We start from the raw sequence: 19,788 nt of genomic DNA on the forward strand, positions 1-19,788 counted from the left end.
TCTCACCCTCCCTTCCACCGCCACCAGAAATCAGGGTTCCACACACTTCCCCCCACAGCCTGTCGGAGGGAAATCTATGTTGTTTACCTGCACGAATCACGCCAACAAGATCGTTAACGGTTTCCCTGATGCAGGTTTCAAAATTACAGCAGCCCCACAAGTGTGATTGTATTTCTAGGCTTAGAAAACATGCAGGAAATAAACAGAGGTGAGGTCTGTCCTACAAAATCAAAACCTCATTCAACAGCATTTATCACATCCTTGTTCTCTCCCACATGAAACAGAGTAGGAAGAGAATCGATGGCTTTAGACTTAGAACTGGGTCTGACAAAAACTCTCACCTACAGTGTTTGAAGTAATTTTTGAGGACTCTTGCCCCAGGTGCGAACACTGATTCGTGTCCCCTCCACGCAGCTGGCGGTTAGCTCTACAGGGGAAACAAGAAGCGTTTGTGAGGTCAAAAGATGAATACCCCCACCACGTAGCTGAGACCCCCGCCCCCGTGTCATGCCCCACAGCTCCTGAGAGGTGACCCTGCAAGAGGGCTAGGCTGGGACCCGCTGCCCTGGCTCCTGGAGCGATGTGGAGAATTCCAGTCCCATGATACCTACTCAACACCAGTTATGGGAAGGAGAGACTGTACCATATTTGATGAAAAAGAAGAAATCCAGAGAGAGCCGGTACAAGTTGTACCCTGGCTCCCATTTTATTCAGGGAAAAGTGCCTTAAGATTTTTTTTTTTTTTTTTTTTTTTTTTTTTTTTAATGAAAACATTCTAAAGAGAAGGCAAGATCATGGATGACCATGTTCGATTTAGGAGAAAAGATGGAGGAAGACGGCAGTCTGAAGCCATCTGCACCAAGTCCTCGTTCCCAGCCTGGGGTGGGTTCATGGACACCAGTAAGGTTCTGTGCATCCACAGAACGATTTTGGGCCACTAATTGGTATGATGTCCCTTTCTCCCAGGCCCAAGACTAGGCCAGAGCAACCCAGCCTGGGAAAATCCCCTCCTTTGCCCTACCTTGACTTTGGACTTGGCTGGGTATGAGCAAAGCAGGCCAGTCCATTGGGCCAAATGACCTCATTTAGGTAACTTTGCCACTGACACTGGACAAACATGTGTGGTCTTTACAATCCTCAGAACTCTCTGGAGTTTTGGACATTCTTAAAACCTTAACCCTATTACAGCCACATCCTAAAATTGTTTACCCTCAGGCTTCAGATGATCAGGGAAAGGGCTAGAGAACTTTAGGATTAGACCCAATTTTCTTTCTTTTTCTTTTCTTTTCTTTTCTTTCTTTTTTCTTTTCTTTTCTGTCTTTCTTCCTTCCTTCCTTCCTTCCTTCCTTCCTTTCTTTTTTTTTTTAAGTAGGCTTCATGCCCAACATGAAGCCCAACAAGGGTCTGGAGGCCACAACCCTGAGATCAAGACCTGAGCTGAGATCAAGAGTCTGATGCTTAACCAGCTGAGGCAACCAGGCACCCTAGACCCAATTTTCTTAATCTGAACTCTGTGTACCCCTTAGATAGGTAGAAAGACATAAACTGTGAAATTAAATGAAAATCCTGGGGTGCCTGGGTGGCTCAGTTGGTTAAGCATCTGCCTTCGGCTCAGGTCATAATCCCGGGGTCCTGGGATCGAGTCCTGCATTGTGCTCCTTGCTCAGTGGGGAGCCTGTTTCTCCCTCTTCCTATGTCTCTCTCCCTGCCAACTCATTACTCTCTCTCTCTTACTCACTCTTGCTCTCTATCTCAAGTAAATAAAATAAAATAAGTGTAAATCCCTTTTCTGGTAAGAGAACTTAAAGCATTCATCAAATGTTCAAAAGAGCAATATCTAGAAAAATATTAAGAGTCACTGTGCGGGACGCCTGGGTGGCTCAGTTGGTTAGGCGGCTGCCTTCGGCTCAGGTCATGATCCCAGCGTCCTGGGATCGAGTCCCACATCAGGCTCCTTGCTCAGCAGGGAGCCTGCTTCTCCCTCTGCCTCTGCCTGCCTCTCTGTCTGCCTGTGCTCGCTCACTCTCTCTCCCTCTGTCTCTGACAAATAAATAAATTAAAAAAAAAAAAAAAAAAAAAGAGTCACCATGCTAGAGGACAGCTTCCATCGGGGAAGAATAGCTTGACATCCCCCACCAGCAGGTGGGGCACAGATGCCTTGAGAAACTGGACTGGAATGGAATTCTCCAGATCGCTCCGCCCTCACTGACAGAGCCTTTGCTGTGGCCGGTCACCACAGCCTGTCTGGTGCCTTGTGACAAGTTCGGCTCCAGTGACATTTATTTTAATAGAGTTTTCTGACCTCTGTGGCTCATCAAGTTGCAAATGATCCTGGGTGGCAGTAGGTTAATGATACCTGACACGTTTTAACTAACTTCCTACAAAGGGTAAAGATAATGGTTATGGCTCTTTCTAGAGGCTAGTGAGGGGGACAAAAGAGTACACAGAAAGAGCTTGCATGTGTGCATGCATGTGTGTGTGTGTAAGAGAGAGCCTGAGAGCACACGCATATGCTAGAAAGGCAGTTTATCTTGCTGATGGATTCCTGGAAGTCCCAATATAACCAAAAAGTCCCGTGATACCTACTCAACACTAGTTATGGGAAGGAGAGACTGTACCATGTCTGATGAAAAAGAAGAAATCCAGAGAGAGCCAAGATAAGTTGTACCCATCTGGGAAGTCACGGAACCCCTCCTTCTTATCAGTGTGTGTGGTTATCATTTCAGATTATCCTGGGTTCTGTTATAGTCCTGACGGGGAGACGAAAGCATTGTGTGGTTCTAAAAACGGTTCTGCTCCATATCGGCTGAGAAGAAAGTCAGGTAAATAGGGGGTTGTGATCAATTTAATAATCTAGAGGGACAAGTAATGAAAGATCCTTTTGGTCCGACTGTCAGGCTTTCATTCTAAATAAAAAGTTTAGAACGAAAAGTTTCATTCTAAATTCTCTATTTTCTGCAGAATATAAAACATCAACTAATTTTGCTTTGTATAGCATCTTACCGCTAGCATGCAGGTACTTAAAACTTGTTGACTACCACTGAGGGGGGAATTGTATCCTGTCAATGACACATACAAAAGACTTTTCAAGCCAAAACTTGTAACATGTGTTTGCTGAACCAGACTCTATAGTATTCTCTCAGCCCTCAGATCTTTCTTTGACTTGAGTCAGTATTTAGTGAGTCCCTACCTAACCCCTTGCACTGTGCTAAGGACCAGGGATGCATGAGGAAATAATACATTTGATTCCTGCTTCTGAAGAGGTTATAGTCTGGTGGGAGAGTCAAAAAGGGTGAATAAGTACCAGTCCATAATAGACTGTGGTAGAGGCTCAGTGAGCAGAAGTGTGGAAAGACAAAGGAGAGAGGGGGGGGCTAACTGTGTAGGAAGGAGAGAGAAGTCTTCTCAGAGCAGAAGACCCGGGATAGAGTCTGGGGGCCAAGGAGCCAGCTGGGACAGGACTAGCATGTGCAAAGGTCCTGAGACTTGGGCCAGCATACGCTAGATCAGACCTCCAGTGGCAGTTGTGCAGCCTGGCTGAAACATGGGATGGAGGTAGAGGCAAGCAAGGCAAACCAGGAGAAGTGGCTGAAGCTGTGGGAGGTATGGGCGTGACCCTGCAATGCTACAGAAGGATTTTCAGCAATGAATGTTTGCCTTTTAAAAAGGGAATTTTGGAGCACCTGGGTGGCTCAGTGGGTTAAAGCCTCTGCCTTCGGTTCAGATCATGATCCCATGGTCCTGGGATCAAGCCCCACATTGGGCTCTCTGCTCAGCAGGGAGCCTGCGTCCTCCCTCTCTCTCTGCCTGCTTCTCTGCCTACTTGTGATCTCTGTCTGTCAAATAAATAAAATCTTTTAAAAAATAAAAATAAAAAGGGAATTCTGTCTTGATGTGGAAACTGAGGGATGCTGTCCATCTAGTTTGGGGAGAGATGATAAAGGCCTGGATTAAGACAGTGGGGGGAGGGGAGCCATTATTGGGATCCCACAGAATTGTGATGGATGAAAACAGGAGAAATTTAGAATGATGTCCCGACAGCTACTTGAGCAGGTAATGTCAGTGACGACCAGGCTGAGAACTTGATTAAAGAACAGTGATGGGAGGAGACTGGTGAGTTTGAAGCATGTTGGGTTGCTTGGTCTGTGGGCACATTGGGGAATCGTCAGATGGACAGTTAGCATTAGAGGTCTGAGGCTTGGGAGAGGAGTGGCTGAAGGACATAAAATTGAACACTGCCACCTTATAGGTGGTGGTTAAAGCTAAGGAAATGGCTCTACTAGCTTTTGGGAGGGTAGTTTTCTGTTTTGTGACCCCCCCGATTGAGCAGCGTAAATCTTACCCTACAGCTTTGTCAGAGTGGATGTCTTGCTGTTAAGTGTCTCTAAGTGATGGGGATTTAGGTATATTTGATTTAAAAAAAAAAAAAATTCTAGAGCTCAAATTATTTGCCTGTAAACTAATAATTCATTTATAAAGAAAAAAACATTGATTTGGTCTTGCAAATGATGGCAGCCTTATTTTTTTCTCCTAGAACCTTCCTCAAGGTCACATAAAGTTTTGAAGACCAGTGGTAAGTCCTAACATATCTTTTCTTTTTTCATTGTTACTGCTTTCCACTAAGTCAGACCCTACAAAAACATAAACACCAGATAAATTACAGATTGACAGATTTTATTAACGTCTATAATAGTACCCCATTATAATCGAGCCCCGCATTGGGCTCTCTGCTCAGCAGGTAGCCTGCTTCCCCCTGCTCTCTGCCTGCCTCTCTACCTACTTGTGATCTCTCTCTCTCTGTCAAATAAGTAAATAAAATCTTAAAAAAAATAATACCTCATTGTATAATATAAAGCCAAATGATATAAAATGTCTGCAGTATAGATAACTGGCAGAAAAAGATTAATATTCCTATTATGTAAAGAAATCCCACACGTCAAAGAGAAGAGACAAAGGACTCTTTTAAAAGGTAGAGGGGTGCCTGGTGGCTGAGTCCCTTAGCGTCCTGCTCATGGTTTCTGCTTAGGTCATGGTCTCATGGTCATGGGATTGAGCCCTGCATCAGGCCCCAAGCTCAGGGCGGAGTCTGCTTCAGATTCTCTTTCTCTCTCAAATAAATAAATAAAATCTTTTTAAAAGCATAATAAAAATAAAAGGCAGATAATATAACTGGGCAGTTCCCAAGAAAAAAACACAAACCATCAGTAAAATTTATAAATGGTCATCCATGTTAGTAATCAGAAAAGCTATACATTTGAAGGAGATAAATAGAGGAAAGCTGTAAGCTCCACCAAAAAATCTAGAAAAACAGGCACTCCAAAACGAATGGTGTCTAAATTTCTGCAACCTTTTGAAGCAAAATTTGGAGCATTTAAATTTAAAATCCACATCTGCCCTTGACTCAACAATTTCACTTTTTTCACTTTTGTAAATTTCACAGTATACACTTCCTGTATAGAAGGGCTTGCCCAGGTGTGGCTAGATCAAACTACGTGTGTGTGTTCCTTGTAGCATTTGTAAGAGGACAGCTCGTAAAATGCCCACCTAGTGGGAAAGAGTTAAATAAATTGTAGTAAATCTTGGATTGCTTCATGGAGCATTCTGGAATTGTCAGAAAGAACGGAGTGCCTCCTTCCCTACTGACAAGCATGTCCATGCACACTTAGCAGGAAATGTAATGCAGTATTGCACCTTTATTTTACAAACAAAACCATGCATTGTGGTGGGCTGGGGTCCGTGGGCATGGGAGCTGGCAAGAGGACCATCAAGCTGCCAAGTATGGTAACTTCCACCAGGCAGGATCTACGGAGAGGATTTGATCACTGTTTACTTTATATGCTTCCGTAACTGAACCCTGTTTAAAAAAGGTGAGCCACGCATCATCGAGGTATCTGCAAGGATGTGGCGATATTCAGGTCCCCCAGAAACCCACCTGTACTGCTCCTTAGTACAGCACCAGGGTGACCCCCAGTGATAAATGCTGTCTGTATCATTCAGGGAAGACCAATAAAATGTTTAAAAATTAACAGAAGCATGGTCTTGTTTTTAAGTGATTCTCATGGCTTAGGGCATGTATTTCAGGTAATACATCTTTGGGGGGGAAACTTTGAAACTTATTAAGATACATTAATCTGTTGCTTAAGAAAGGAACTTGACCCTCAGATGTACGTAAGGTTTGGGGGTTTTGGGGTTTTTTTTGTTTTGTTTTGTTTTTTACGTACACCGTAGGATATATAACGAGGAGAACTGCGAGGTATTTTCTGAGAATTAGGTCTAAAAGACCCAGAAACCACTCAGGCTTCAGTTATTAAAAAGTTTTAAGATCCTATAAAATAGGGGTGCTTACCTATGTATGAGAACTATTTTTAATCCTCAAAAATTCTTTTAAAACCCTTGTATTTTTCAGAAACAGCACAAGACATCCAAAAGGTAAGCATGATCTCATTTCTTATTTTGAAATGCTTACTTAGGCAGCCTTCTAGGTACCCTTCTGTATCCCATCCCCAGCCTATATTCCACATGTAAACAATTATTTCACATTTTGAGATGGACTTAAGTAAGGACTTGGCCTTATAACCTCCTCCCTCCCCCAGCTTCATTTCTCAGAACTAAGGCAACCATATCTTCATCCCCCTTTCCCCCCAGCTCTCACCTCAAAAGCTGTAAGGTTATCTAGAAAGTAACACACATACCCCACTTTGCCACAAGACCAACGCTCCTGCCTCCTGAAGGTTGCCCACTTCTCAAAGCATTAGCCTTCGGTCGCAGAGATCCCCTTCTAAGAATATGGTCCTGCTGCTTGTAGGAGAAGTAGGAGCCCATGTCCTATAATGAAACTTCACTCTATGAAGCTTGGACTTTTCTTTGTCTGATAAAAGCTAGGAGAGGGGGCCTAAAAATGGTACTCTCAATTGAAGAGGTATATCCAAATGTATTACCACTGAAGAGTCGATATTGTATCCCGACCAGAGTAAACCATGTCCAACTATCCACTGACCAATTGTCTAAGTTAACAACTCTTGGAGAACTGATTATGGTTTCTCGTTTAATGTCCTATATCTGTTAGGACGTGGTTATGAAATTCTCCCCCCACAATTCCTGTGCCACTTCTTAGCACAGGGCCCAAGTAATCCCGCTAATAAACTTTGTATGTCCAGTATATCCAGTAAAATGTCTAAAAATCAGCACTGTTACCTCAAAGTAATTTTCTTAAAATTAGAGCATGTGAATATCTTTCAGGAGTACATATTTTTTGTTTGGAAGCTTTTGAAATTTATTAGTTGGTTATTGTCCTGAAATAGAGCATGAGATTCTGATTTTTTTTTAATCTACATTGTTTCCATTAACAAACACTGCGGGAGGCGCCTGGGTCTTCAAGGTGCCAAACCAGGAGCACGGAGCTAAGCCCTGCTTGGTACCATGTGCGGGATCACTCCACTAGCCCTAAAGATGGAATCTCAAGAGCTTGATGAAACTTTTGACACTAGCGATCGAGCCAGGTCTCCATATGGGGATTAACTAAACCTCATAAAATTAGAAGACAAGAAAGAAGTACAGAAATGTACTTTTTTCTTAGTGGTCAAACCCCATCTCCTGTCACACTAATGAACAGTACTGAATGCAGGAAGAAGAGATGTACTAATGGTCAAAGAGTTTATACCAAGAATAAACTCTTAATAACAGCTTCACATTTCTCCCAGAATACATATTCCAAGGCCACGCATGTGTATGTGTGTGTGTGCACGTGTGTGTGGTTTGGTTTTCTGATTAGAAATTAACATCACTCGGGGCTGCCTGGGTGGCTTAGTGGGTTAAGCCTCTGCCTTCGGCTCGGGTCCTGATCTCAGGGTTCTGGGATCAAGTCCCACATCGGGCTCTCTGCTAGGCAGGGAGCCTGCCTCCTCCTCTCTCTCTCTCTCTCTCTTTCTCTACTTGTGATCTCTCTTCTCTGTCAAATAAATAAAATCTTTAAAAAAAAAAAGAAATTAACATCACTCATATTTTATTTCCTAACAGGCATCTAAATACTATTTAATTAAATGTATTTTGAAAGAAAGCAAAATGTTCATTAGCTCATTAGTGGATTAAGTTACATGTCTGCAATAAAGCCTCTTTGCCTTGAATCCCTAAACCAAGGCAATGCCAGTCAGGAGCATGGCAGGTCCGCAGGTCATAGGGAAACCCTTAAGGTGCGCAGTCAGATTACTGAGAGAGGCTTCTGGTATACCAGAAACCACAATAAAACTCCTTGCAGGCAAGCCTCAAATAGAAACCAGATACAGTGGCCCTTGATACCTATATATGTTCATTTATAAAATGTTATTTACCAAGGGCACATCAGAATTATTTGAAGTATTTAAGAGTTTTCTGAATTTTGCTGATTCCCTGCATTGGGGTAAGGGATTTGGAGTCAGACTTGGTTTGTGTCCTAACCTTTCTAACCACGGCAGAGAGCCTGGATTTCCTTACTGTGAAATTAATACAATCATGTCTAAATCACAGAGCGATGACAAATGCTAAGTGTGGAAAATGTCTGCACGTGGCCCAGCCTATTTCTAAGTAAATATCAGTTCCTGTCCTCCCTGCCCCTTTTGCAAAAAATTCGAAGTATGTTTCAACTCTGTTAAAATCAACACTATTTACCAATCATTTGCTTTAAGACTATTATAGTCCAGTGGGAGAGACAATGTGTAAAACCAGAGGAGTGTCATATGGTGTGTGTCCATGTCACTGAAGTTCAGTCAATATGTTTCTACCCACCTCAGGTTTCCAGAGAGGAAGGGTCTCCCCAGCGGACCTCAACGGGGCCATCTCCTGCCCAGAGGAACAGCCAGCCAAGCAGTTCTGCCATTATCAGCGTGCTTCGTGGGGGAGAAGCCATCAGGAACATCTGGACAGACCACCAGATCAGACAAGCCCTGTTCCCGAGTCGTCGGTCCCCTCAGGAGAACGAGGATGACGAAGATGATTACCAGATGTTCGTGCCATCCTTCTCCTCCTCAGACCTGAACTCCACCAGACTGTGTGAAGACAGCACTTCCAGTCGCCCCTGCAGTTGGCACATGGGACAGATCGAGCCCACAGAGTCCGCCAGTTCTGGCCACCGGGTGGTCAGGCGGGCCAGCAGCGCTGGCGAGAGCAACACATGTGCTCCTGAAATAAGAATTAGGGACAGTGGTGGCTCTCAGTACAGCCCCCGACGGGAACGGCAGGGTGACCCTAAAACAGAAGGGCAGGACGGAATGACTCCCTTTGGGTCATCTATAGAGCTGACCCTCGATGATATAGACCACGTCTATGACAACATAAGTTACGAGGACTTAAAACTAATGGTTGCTAAACGGGAAGAAGCTGAGGCCACGCCCCCGACAACAACCAGGGACCCCATTCGCCCCAAGAGCACACCAGAGCTCGCCTCCTCGAAGACGCAGGCTGGCCCCGAGAAGAGCTCTCGGCACGCGGAGAGGGATGGAGCTTTAACAGGTCACCGGGCCCCAAACCAAAGCACACATGAACTCCAGATGGTTGAGGAGAACATCTATGACACCATAGGGCTCCCAGATCCGCCCTCCCTGGATTTCAAATGCAGCAGCCTGACGCGCCCCAAGAGGAGCACCTTCCTAGGTCTGGAAGCCGACTTCGCGTGCTGTGACAGTCTGAGGCCCTTTGTTTCCCAGGACAGCCTCCAGTTCAGCGAGGACGAAACCTCTTACCCCCAGGGACCCTCCAATAACGACTACTTGAGTTTGCTCTATAACTCCTTCAGCTGCAACCTGTCTCTTGGTGATAAATCTATCTCTGACAAACTGTCTGAGGAAGTGGACGAAATCTGGAACGATCTGGAAAATTACATCAAGAAAAACGAAGTCAAAGCTAGAGACCGGCTCCTGGCAGCCTTTCCCGTCAGCCAAGAAGACGTGCCAGATAGGCTGCACTCCGAGAGCACCCCCAAGCTGGGGAGAGAGGCCACGCGCTCCGCGTCTACCCTCTCGCTTCCTGAGGGCCACGCTTTCCTCACGCCACTGAGAGACAAGCCTGGCAGAGCTGGCCGGACCGACTGCCCGTTTGAAGAGGACCTGATTGCTAAAGAAGGCTCCTTGATGAGCCTTAACCGGCTGTCTCTGGCCAGTGAAACACCCCCCCTGGAAAACCCTTACGACTTGGCCAACAGCAGTCTCTCCCAAACAGACTTGGAAAACCCTGCCCCTGGGATGGATGCCACAGATAAAACGAAAAGCAGGGTTTTTCTGATGGCCAGGCAGTATAGTCAGAAGATCAAGAAGGCAAATCAGCTTTTAAAAGTGAGAAACCCAGAGCTGGAGCAGCCACTGGCCAGCCAGCAGCCTAAATCCTCGGACAAAGACCTGGCGGCCATCTTGGAAGAAAAGAAGCAAGGGGGTCCCGCCATCGGTACGTTCCTTCACACTGCTCTCCCTCCTTCTTGAAAGTAGCATGTGAGGAAAGCTTTCAGGTTCTAAAAGTCCTTGAGACGGTGAGAACGTTGCCACCCAGACGCTCACGCTCTCCGACTGAGACCACAGCCTCACTAACAAGCACCGACGAGGCCGTTCCTAATTCTTTTCCTACCTTAGCCCACAGAGTCACTCAGGTTGGAGCAAGATTCAGTCTCGGAGGGTTTTGTTGTTTGTGTAACATTGTCATTACCAGACGTGACGGTTTAAGGAGTTTTCTCTAATCTGAACTGTGAAAAATAGTGATCCGTTGAACTCGTGGCAGGTAGAGCTTTTCCATGTGTGTGTTGCTGTGCTGGGAGGAGTCGTGGCTCATGTCAGCTTTGAAGATTTGGAAGCACATGGAATAGGGTTGCTCCAGAATCCCAGCCAACATGCCCCAACTCATCCTAACAGACGAAAAGGAGTCTTTTCCCACTTTCTAAAAGCTGGTCATGCTCTATCCTTAGGCGTTTCCTCACATATTTCTCTTACCAGTTGACTTTTTGTTTAATAGTTGTCCTAAAATAGCCGGTGTCGTGCACAGGCTTGGTCCAACAGCCTCGGTCTTCTCGGGGAGCTTCCAAAAAGTGTGATTCTTTCAGTCAAGCCACCTTTGTGGGGCAGAAAACTGGGATCTCTCAGGTATGATATTGGTACGATGAGGGCTAAAGATTTGACCTCTTTCTCTGTTATAAAGAAGTGCAGAGACAAAACTTGACACCAAGACCCCAATCTCAGTCGAAGAACACAAGTGCGAGTGAGACAGGATTGTCATGGGGAGAAGAAACCCCAGGGCCCTGGCTCTCCCCTCAGGAGCTTTTCACCTCTAGACCCAGAGAAATTTCTGGGGTTAGGCCCCAGAATCTGCAATTTAAAACAATGTGGCCTTTTGACCCTATTTTAAGAATCCCTGGCCTAGATTTTCTGACAGAGGAACACATTGATATCAGAGGAGAGGAGACCTTTCTCCAGTTAAAAGTAAAACCCAGATGATCAATATCAAGGCACACTGAGACAGGTAGCCCGACGGTGACATGGCTCATTGGGCCAGATTGATGCCACTAACCCCCTTCCTTTGAGATTGATGTCTTGATCTCTGCAAAAAAACAGAGAATAAGAAGGGGATATCCAAATCTTAAATGAAGCCACACATTAAAAGTTACATGGCAAGAATCTAGAGGGAATTTTTTAAAGTTTGGAAGTATTTAAGAATTGTCTAAAGCTTTACTCTTTTTCTAGAGCTACACCTAGAGTAAAATTTCCTATCAAATAGGGAAGGTAAGCACCAGAATTGGCTACCTGAAGGATTTTACTCTCTCTCTCTCGAGTTCTTCTTTTTAAATAAAGGTGAAAAGTGAATTTTGTATGAATGTAAGAGACCAGATGGCATATATTTTTCTCCTTGCAAGAATTTGCCAGAATTAATTCATTCATGTCCCTTTTCCCAGCACCAGGGCTGCTAAGCTGGTTTGTTATGACCCATGGAAAAAATGACTGAGTTCCACCTGTAAAGGAGTATTAGGGGGGGAATAGATGGCATTGGAAGCAGTGGTATGTGACCCATGCCTCCACTCATGGAACCTGGGCTGAGAGAAAATAGAACAGGGTTTCTGATGATGATGGATTATGCCAGCAGATTGTTGTTTCAAGGGTGGTAATCACCTAAGCCCGGTTGTTTTGAATTTGGACCATCCATTAAAATGCAGAACTCAGACCTCCAATGCTGAATCAGTAGGGCTTATAACTACCTTGAATAGTCTTCTTTTTTACCCACCTTTTAAGTATTCTTAGGTGTCCCTTTGGGGTTTTCTTTTGCTTCTTTTTACCTTTGGTTTGTTCTCCTTTTGGTGTTGCCTACTGATGTCTTCTTGGGATCCCATGGGATCTTTTCTCAGCTCTGCGTCTGGGTCCTTTCTTGACATGGTGGGCTACTACCGACGTTCTCCCCAACCAAGAGGAGGAGATCTCTCCAAAGTCATCTTCTGAGAGTGGGGTCTCCCCCGCTATCTGGCAGGAGCACGTCCCTAGGGCCTGCCATCTCTCGGACCTAAGGAATCTTCCATCTGCGTGGATCGAGACCACCTCCTGTGCCCATTAGGCTTTCAATCAGTTGACGTGATGACTCCTTTTCTCTCTCTTGTTTATCTGGGCACAGGACGTCGTAATCGAACGGACCGATTCTCCAGACTTCTTCGTATGGGCCTTGCCACTTTGCCAGGAGCTTGCTCTCGGTGTTGTACGGAAGGAGGAACGCCCTATTCACCTGCTGAAACTCTCGAGCACCTTTATTGAACTCTCTGGCAGGGGTTTACAGGCCCCGGGTCAGATTTCTGCCTCTAAACCACCCATCCAGGTCTAGTCACTCCCACCGTCCAGAGCCTGCTGTAGTATGCCAACATTCTTGTTCAGTCAGACCTCCCTCCTCATAGTCTTTGAGGCCAATGAGGCCTTTGGGTTCCCTTTTTGGGTGATGTTTTATATGGGGGGAAACTCCGTACAGGCTTGAGGGATTTTCCTTTTTGTGTAGCGAAGGCAAAATCACATTTTATGCTATGGTCTACATTTCAAACAGCATCAGAAGCTTTGATTTTAATCCTCTGTCTTGAAAACAGTTTATCTCATACTTTCCTCAGCAAGGATCACTTTCAATTTTTATCTGGAATCCTAAGAATGCCACACTTTTAAACTTCCAAAAGAGAAATAAACCAGAGACAGCCCTGAGGTTGTCCTGAATTGAGAATATACATATTCTATAAAGGGTATGAATGCCAGAACTGGGATGATGGGGAACTTTGATCCACCTGACTAATAGTAAGGTTTTTAGACCAGAGATGTCCTCTTGGGCTGGCTAATTCCCACCCATCTGGTTAAAGAAAGCTAATTACAGCTGTTGCTTTGGAACTATTTTCTTATTCACGTTGCCATCAAACAAGTTATGCCAAGCTGAGACAAAAAAAAAAAAATCTCTAAAACTTAGATAGACACTGTATATTATCTACCTGTGAGATACTTTTTATTCCAAATTAATAAGTGGCCAACTTTTTATTATCCAGAGTTTATCTGGATTATGCATTATCTATGGGAAACATTTTAATCGAAGGCTGCTTTCCTGCTTCCTCTTCTTTTCTGCTATGCCCCTGATTCTCTAGGCTGCCTGTCACTCTCTGCAGTATGGTCTTACAGAAAGCACATCCATTTTTAACACTATGCTTAAAAGAAGGAAGTCCAAAAATTATCTCAATAAGTAGTTCTCGAGACCAATTCGTATCTAGAATTACATTTGGTGCTCTGTATGGATTGTTCTCCCAAGAGTAAACGTAGACTTGCAGGAGTGATAAACTAGTCCGTGTCACCAAACAAGCAATACGAGATTGTGTTCGTGTCCACATGCATGCCTGTGATCGCGTGTGCAGCCAAGAGCTAAATGTTGTGGTCCACACTAAGTACAGAAGACTTCAGAGAAGTGGATTAGAAAATGATTCATGGAAAGGGAAGGGCTTAGAGAGGGTCTTGAGGGGCTAATGGGATTTGATGAAGCAAAGGAAGAAGAGGAGTATGATTAGGAAGAAAGAGGCGTGGGAAATATTGTGGCTATTTTGAGTCATGCATGGTTTCAGATCATCTGGGCTATCGTCTGAAGTCAAAAGCTGATTGTTCATACACGACTCTGTGGTTAAACTTTTGTACTGAAAGAGTTGAACCAAATGTTTCAATCAGCTCTCATGGCTTTCCCCCAAATTGCCATCTTATTGGAACCTTGTGAAAATTCACGGCCTTCCTGACTTCATTGTGGGATTGCGTGTGGGGCCATCATATAGATGAGAATGGTCTGGGCAGGGCTAGCTGATGTTCAGGTGCGACTGCTACCCGTGACTCTGTCTCAAGGTCCAGCTGCCTTTGTCTGGGCTTCATACTTAATGGAACAGTAGAGGCTTCAGAATGGCTAACACAGACACTTTGATGCTCATGTAGACTTTCAGTCTCGTAAGTGCCAAACTTAATTGGTAATGAGAGTTTTTACTATGCCAGTCAAGGAACAATAGCTCAAGTTCTTGTTACTAGAAATTCTGAACTAATATTCTCTGTGCTTCCAAGGAATTTGGACTTGAAAGCCTGAAGGATCTGAATGTAGGCTCTATGAGAAGTTAAACAGATGACTTTACCCAGATTTGGGGGATTTGGGAGGCAAACAGTCTGAGAAGGTTGCAGTTAAATGCACACAGAATAACAGCGCTTGTCATCTGTCCTCATAGAAGATAAGAGTCGAAAGAAATGGCAGAAACCTAACTAAATTTTTTATTTAAATTCAAGGAATAATTTACTAACAGTAGGTCACTAAAAATATAAATAGCTTAAGAAGAAAGTGCATATCACTTGTTGGTCATCATATATGGGAGAGATCCCCTTTATGGAGACTGTGTAGACGAGGTCTGGGCAATTTATAGGATGCGTGGAATTCTTAGGTTCTAGGGAAGTTGTGTGGATACCTGGATTGGGGTGATGGTGGTGGCGGTGGGGAGGGGACAGCTCTTGAAATAGACATCTCTGGGCTCTGTCTCTTAAATCATTCCAGGCCCAAGAGAATATTCTACCCATAGCATGGTTCTATTAATGTCTTTAGAAATGTCTGTGTACTCCACTGTCTGTGTACTCCAAAGTGGAGCAGAAGGGAGACTGGCCTCATAGCTGAATCTGAAGTAGCAGTAGCTTTCATGGACGTAACAGTCAAATCCTGTTCTGGACAAATACTCTCAATTATACACACAGATGATTCATTCTCAATGCCTTGGGGGCCTAGACCTCAGTGCCTGGCTTCTTGGGGATAGGAAAGTAGACGTGGCTCAGTCAACAGACATGGTTCTGAAACCCTGGAAGGGAGGGCCTCCTGTAGACACCGGTTTCCCAGACAGTGGCATTGGATGGAAATACAGGAAAAGCCACCAGGAGCAGACTCTTCTGGGAGTCCTTGTCTGAGAGCATTTAAAGACTAGTGAGAAGTCAGGGGCAGCTACTGCTTGGTGGATTGTGTCATCTTTCTTTTACTGACTACTTGAGTTATTTGTCATTGGCCAGGATTTAAGTACTGACCTTCTTGTTTTTATGATGCCTGGTTTGTTTTTTTTGTTTGTTTTTTTTTTTTAAGCACTGACACGGTTTCATGCTTATAAAGAACACCAGGAATTTTCATTATAAACAGCAAACATTTGCAGAGCTAAAATAAAAATAATCCAGAATTCGATCAGATTAAATGAACCTGTAGGGGACCTTTTTTTTTTTTTGACTTTTTATGTTTTATTAAACTATGGATTATTTTATTGAGTTTGCATTGCTTAGTCAGTGATGTAGTAGTCAGTGATGACTCATCCTCAAACATAAAGGTCCTGTCTATTTATATTTTTAAAATCAGTCTATTAGGATGTTTGATTTTTTTTTTTTTAATCTTTGCATGTGGAACTAGTCCTCTGTATGTTTATTGTTTCCGTATTTGCCTTCCAGGTGCCAGGATTGCTGAGTATTCCCAGCTGTACGACCAGATTGTATTCAGAGAGACTCCCTCCAAGACTCAGAAGGATGGCTGGGCCAGCCCTCCAGAACCTCGCAGGCTCAGGTCCCCATCACCTTCCCAGGCCCAACAGAGCAGTGAGGACTGGCTTTTGCATTCCACCTACAGTAATGGAGAATTAGCGGATTTCTGTCCCCGGCTGGAGCCAGACTTGAAGTCGAAACATCCCACTCCAGAGACCAATACAAAAAGCGTCCCGAGACAGCTGTCCACGGCTTGCTCTGTGCCTTCCCTTCCGTCCCCCGACCCTCTGCTGGGCTCCGTGCAGAGACACAGTGTGATAGTCAGTCAGCCCAGCCAAGAGCACTCTCTCCAGGGCTACCTTTACAACTCTTTGGGTCGGACAGGCCTCAGTGGTAAATGTCAGCCTTATAGCCGGTCCCAGTCCTCTTCCTCTATCCTGATAAACAAGTCAGTGGACTCCATCAACTACCCCGGGGAGGGGGGAAAGAAACAGCTGCTGTCTTTACACAAAAGTCCGAGGTGTGAGAGTCACCAGGACGTGCGGCCCAGCCTGGCCGACTCCTGCCAGCAGGGCACTGAAAAACGCTCCGATCTCACGCTCCGAGACTCCCAGAAGGTTCTGGTAGTAAATAGAAGTTTACCCTTAAATGCCCAAAGAGCGACACAGAACTATTTCTCCAATTTCAAAGAGACTGGAGGAGACGAAGACGACTACGTGGAAATCAAGTCAGAAGAAGACGAGTCGGAGGCAGAGCTCTCCCAGGGCTGGAGGAAGACGTCTGACCCACGGATTGTGGAGGCTGGCTTTTCGGAGGGCGCCTGCAGCAACAACACCTCTTACTCCTTGAACAGTCCATGCGCTCCAAAAAAGCCAGTAGGCGACAAGCTGGGGATGTCCCCCTATCTGGCATCCTACAGCGACCCAGACAAACTGAGTGACTATCTCTGGAGGGGGCCATCTCCCAACCAGCAAAACATCGTCCAGTCGCTGAGGGAAAAATTTCAGTGTCTCAGTTCAAGCAGCTTTGCCTGAGGCTCTTTGGAGAAGTCACCCGAGTCCGTGTCACGGGGGGCTCATGAAGGACAGATCCCGGGAGGTGTTTTCTATGTCCCAGATTAAAACAATTTTGTAATACCCCAGGAGTGTCAACCATGCTTTCTTCCATGGCACAACTTTTTTAGAAACGGCTGCCAGGGCAGCTGGGGTTGTACTGTCCGACCAGTGTCAGCCTCTCACGGGGTGTCATCCTGACGCTGACTGTCTTCATGTTTCATGTAAGTCAATCTTACTTGAAAATTTTTAGGTTTTTCTTTTTTTTTTTTTTTTAACCTGGTGGCCATGATAGTTTCTCCTGTGTCCTGGCAAGAGTGCCCAGAGTCTAAGAAAGGCAGCACTCCTCTCCTCTCCAGAAGCCACGAGTAGTTGGATTCTAGGACCCAAAGGCAGCAAGGAGGCCTTTCCACATTGTTTGAAAGAGGAAGGGAAACTAAAGCTGCTCAAGGGATTGTGCTCATTACACCTGCCATTTTGGTTCTATTCGGGACAAGACCCTAGAATCACGTAAGCTAGAGATCTCTCGTTGGAGGGTACGTGCACCCTGCCCGTCTCACTCTGCGTGGGTTGCTCCTACATCTGTTCACTGTATCGTAGAAATTGGGTAGCTATGGAACGTTAGGGGGAGCAAGACCGATTCTCTAGAAGCAAAGATCCTTACCTGTATTCCTGGACACATTCCAGAGAATGTACTGCTTGTTGTGTTTAGTTTTGATGGCTGGAGTCGAAGGAACGATCTCCTCCAGTGCTCAAAGGAAACTATGACCAAGAAAATGCAAATGGACTTAACTGTTAGAAAGCATGGGGACAGCTTGCTGATGTCCTCCTGTAAATGCAGAAGGCAAGGGTGGAAATAGGAGCTCTCCGTGCAATATTTTTGTGCGTATCTCTAATCAACACAAAGTAAACCATGAGCTAAACTAAAATGCTTTAGGGCCACCCTTTGCAGAGCAGTTTTTCATGTGTACTTCCCTGAGTTCTGTACCTTAGACCAATGAACTGATCCCCAGCCTTGAGGATTTCATTGGCTGTGATGAAATTTATTTGCTAAACTCAACATAACATGGGGGCCTTTTGTCATTGTTTTGAGGCACATAAAAGAATTGGATCTTTGGCTACGAAGCTGTGACTAATATTCTTTGATGTTGTCATTATGGTCTTCAAACAACAGTCCGTTGTGATAATCAGGGACCAATCTAAGGATTTATGGGAGGGAACAGAAAATTAAAAGCAAGGCGTTATGGGTAAAAAGCAAAAATCAAAGAAGCAAAAAAGAAAAGTGAAGGCCAATCTGTTGCTATTTCATAAAAATGTTCTGTTTTATGGAAGACTCCAGTCAATCCAACAAGGATGTTTTCTCAAACAAGAATGTTGGATTCTCCTTTCAAGCAATTTTACATTCTAGAACCCCTTCTGCAGCGGGTTCAATTTTCATTGATATCAAGGGGATCTGGGCTTTCTATGTAAAGGGAATCTCTGATACTGATTTCAATCGGTGACCTCTAACCATAATTCTTTTCCTCTTCTTAAAGTCCTGTACCTCTGTTTCTTAACCGTGAAACGTCAGATGTGACCATCCTTATTTTATAAACAGGTACTTCTGGCACTCGTTTTTTCCTTTTAAATAACAAAAAAGAACCCCAGTTTCTTGCTTCTCTATACACTTCCTTCTTCTAGCAGCTTATAAAACCAAGTCCGTGTTGAATGGCATGGTTCTAGAAACATTCCTGCTTTCACTGCCTTTCTTTAAACTCAATACAAGTTTCCAAGAGTAAGAGTATCAGAAAAGACAAGCCCCATGGGGAAAGTATGTTCTTAGACTTGCAAGAGGTTGTCGCAGGTGGGTTTGCAAAACAAAGTTACCTGATTCTTCTTGTCCTAAGAATGGAGTTTCCTATTTTTGCCTTTTAGTTTGTATGAGCCCCAATTCTATATTATCCATATATTACGGTGGTGTCTTACTCTCAGACATTATTAATTCATCACAACAGTGTCTCATTACACGGCTTCGATGTTACCTACAGGAGTATTCTCTGCTGCACAAAGGTGGATATCTTGCTGTATAAAATGTCTGTGTGGTTGTCTTTACGTTCTAGGACAAGTGTTTAGCTTCATAGACCGCTTCTGTCAACCAGGATGCAGATTTTGAGAGCTGTGTATATGTATAATCATGTTTGTGTTTTTCCTCAAAGTTACCAGTTAAATGCTTCTGTTTCAGATAGTTTCATTTGGAGGTGGGGTAAGATTGTATATAATTGAGGGGCGGGGAGTTATATGTATAAGTATGCCAAGTTCTTATTAGGGCTCTGTACGGAAGGTTCAATTTTTTTTTTTTTAAATTCACTTTTCACCTACTCTTTGTGCAAAAAAAAAAAAATGCATCTAGGAAAAGATAGTTTAAATATTGTATATAAGATAATGAAAGTTAGTAATGCTCATTATTTAATAAAGTTTGTAAAGTACAAAGTCAATTACAGTGTGAATTAGTGTGTTTGTTCTAGGAATGTCAAGATTTCTCCAGACTACATTGTGTTGTAACTATGTCTTGTCTTATGAGCCAGGCAGACAGTGGTTCAGGGTTAATGACGATACACAATGTTTTAGTGACAGCGTATTTTCTGTGTCTTTGGATTACTTTTAAAACACTGAATTTAGTGTCTGGGATAGTATGTGTTTTCTTGATAGGTGACTAAGTTAGATCGATCACTAGATTATCATCTTTTTTTTTTTTTTACTTTGTAGTAACAGAAGAC

General features: G+C 44.2%; 1 protein-coding gene across 4 annotated transcripts in view; it reads left to right on the top strand.

Annotated features, from left to right (window-relative positions):
- The window catches only part of PLEKHG1 (pleckstrin homology and RhoGEF domain containing G1), a 218,483-nt gene extending 199,175 nt beyond the window's left edge, over positions 1 to 19,308 (top strand). For all 4 annotated transcript variants that reach the window (XM_032836355.1, XM_032836354.1, XM_032836356.1 and 1 more), the window contains 5 exons: positions 2,727 to 2,822; positions 4,535 to 4,573; positions 6,407 to 6,429; positions 8,766 to 10,410; positions 15,951 to 19,308. In XM_032836355.1, the coding sequence (XP_032692246.1) occupies positions 2,727 to 2,822; positions 4,535 to 4,573; positions 6,407 to 6,429; positions 8,766 to 10,410; positions 15,951 to 17,014 (2,867 nt within the window). In that variant the 3' untranslated portion in view covers positions 17,015 to 19,308. The remainder of the gene's footprint in view (positions 1 to 2,726; positions 2,823 to 4,534; positions 4,574 to 6,406; positions 6,430 to 8,765; positions 10,411 to 15,950) is intronic.
- Positions 19,309 to 19,788: the final 480 nt, after the last annotated feature.

Source organism: Lontra canadensis, unplaced genomic scaffold (genome assembly GCF_010015895.1).
Source record: "Lontra canadensis isolate GAN:19392208 unplaced genomic scaffold, GSC_riverotter_1.0 scaffold92, whole genome shotgun sequence".
In the NCBI taxonomy this organism is placed as follows: domain Eukaryota; kingdom Metazoa; phylum Chordata; class Mammalia; order Carnivora; family Mustelidae; genus Lontra; species Lontra canadensis.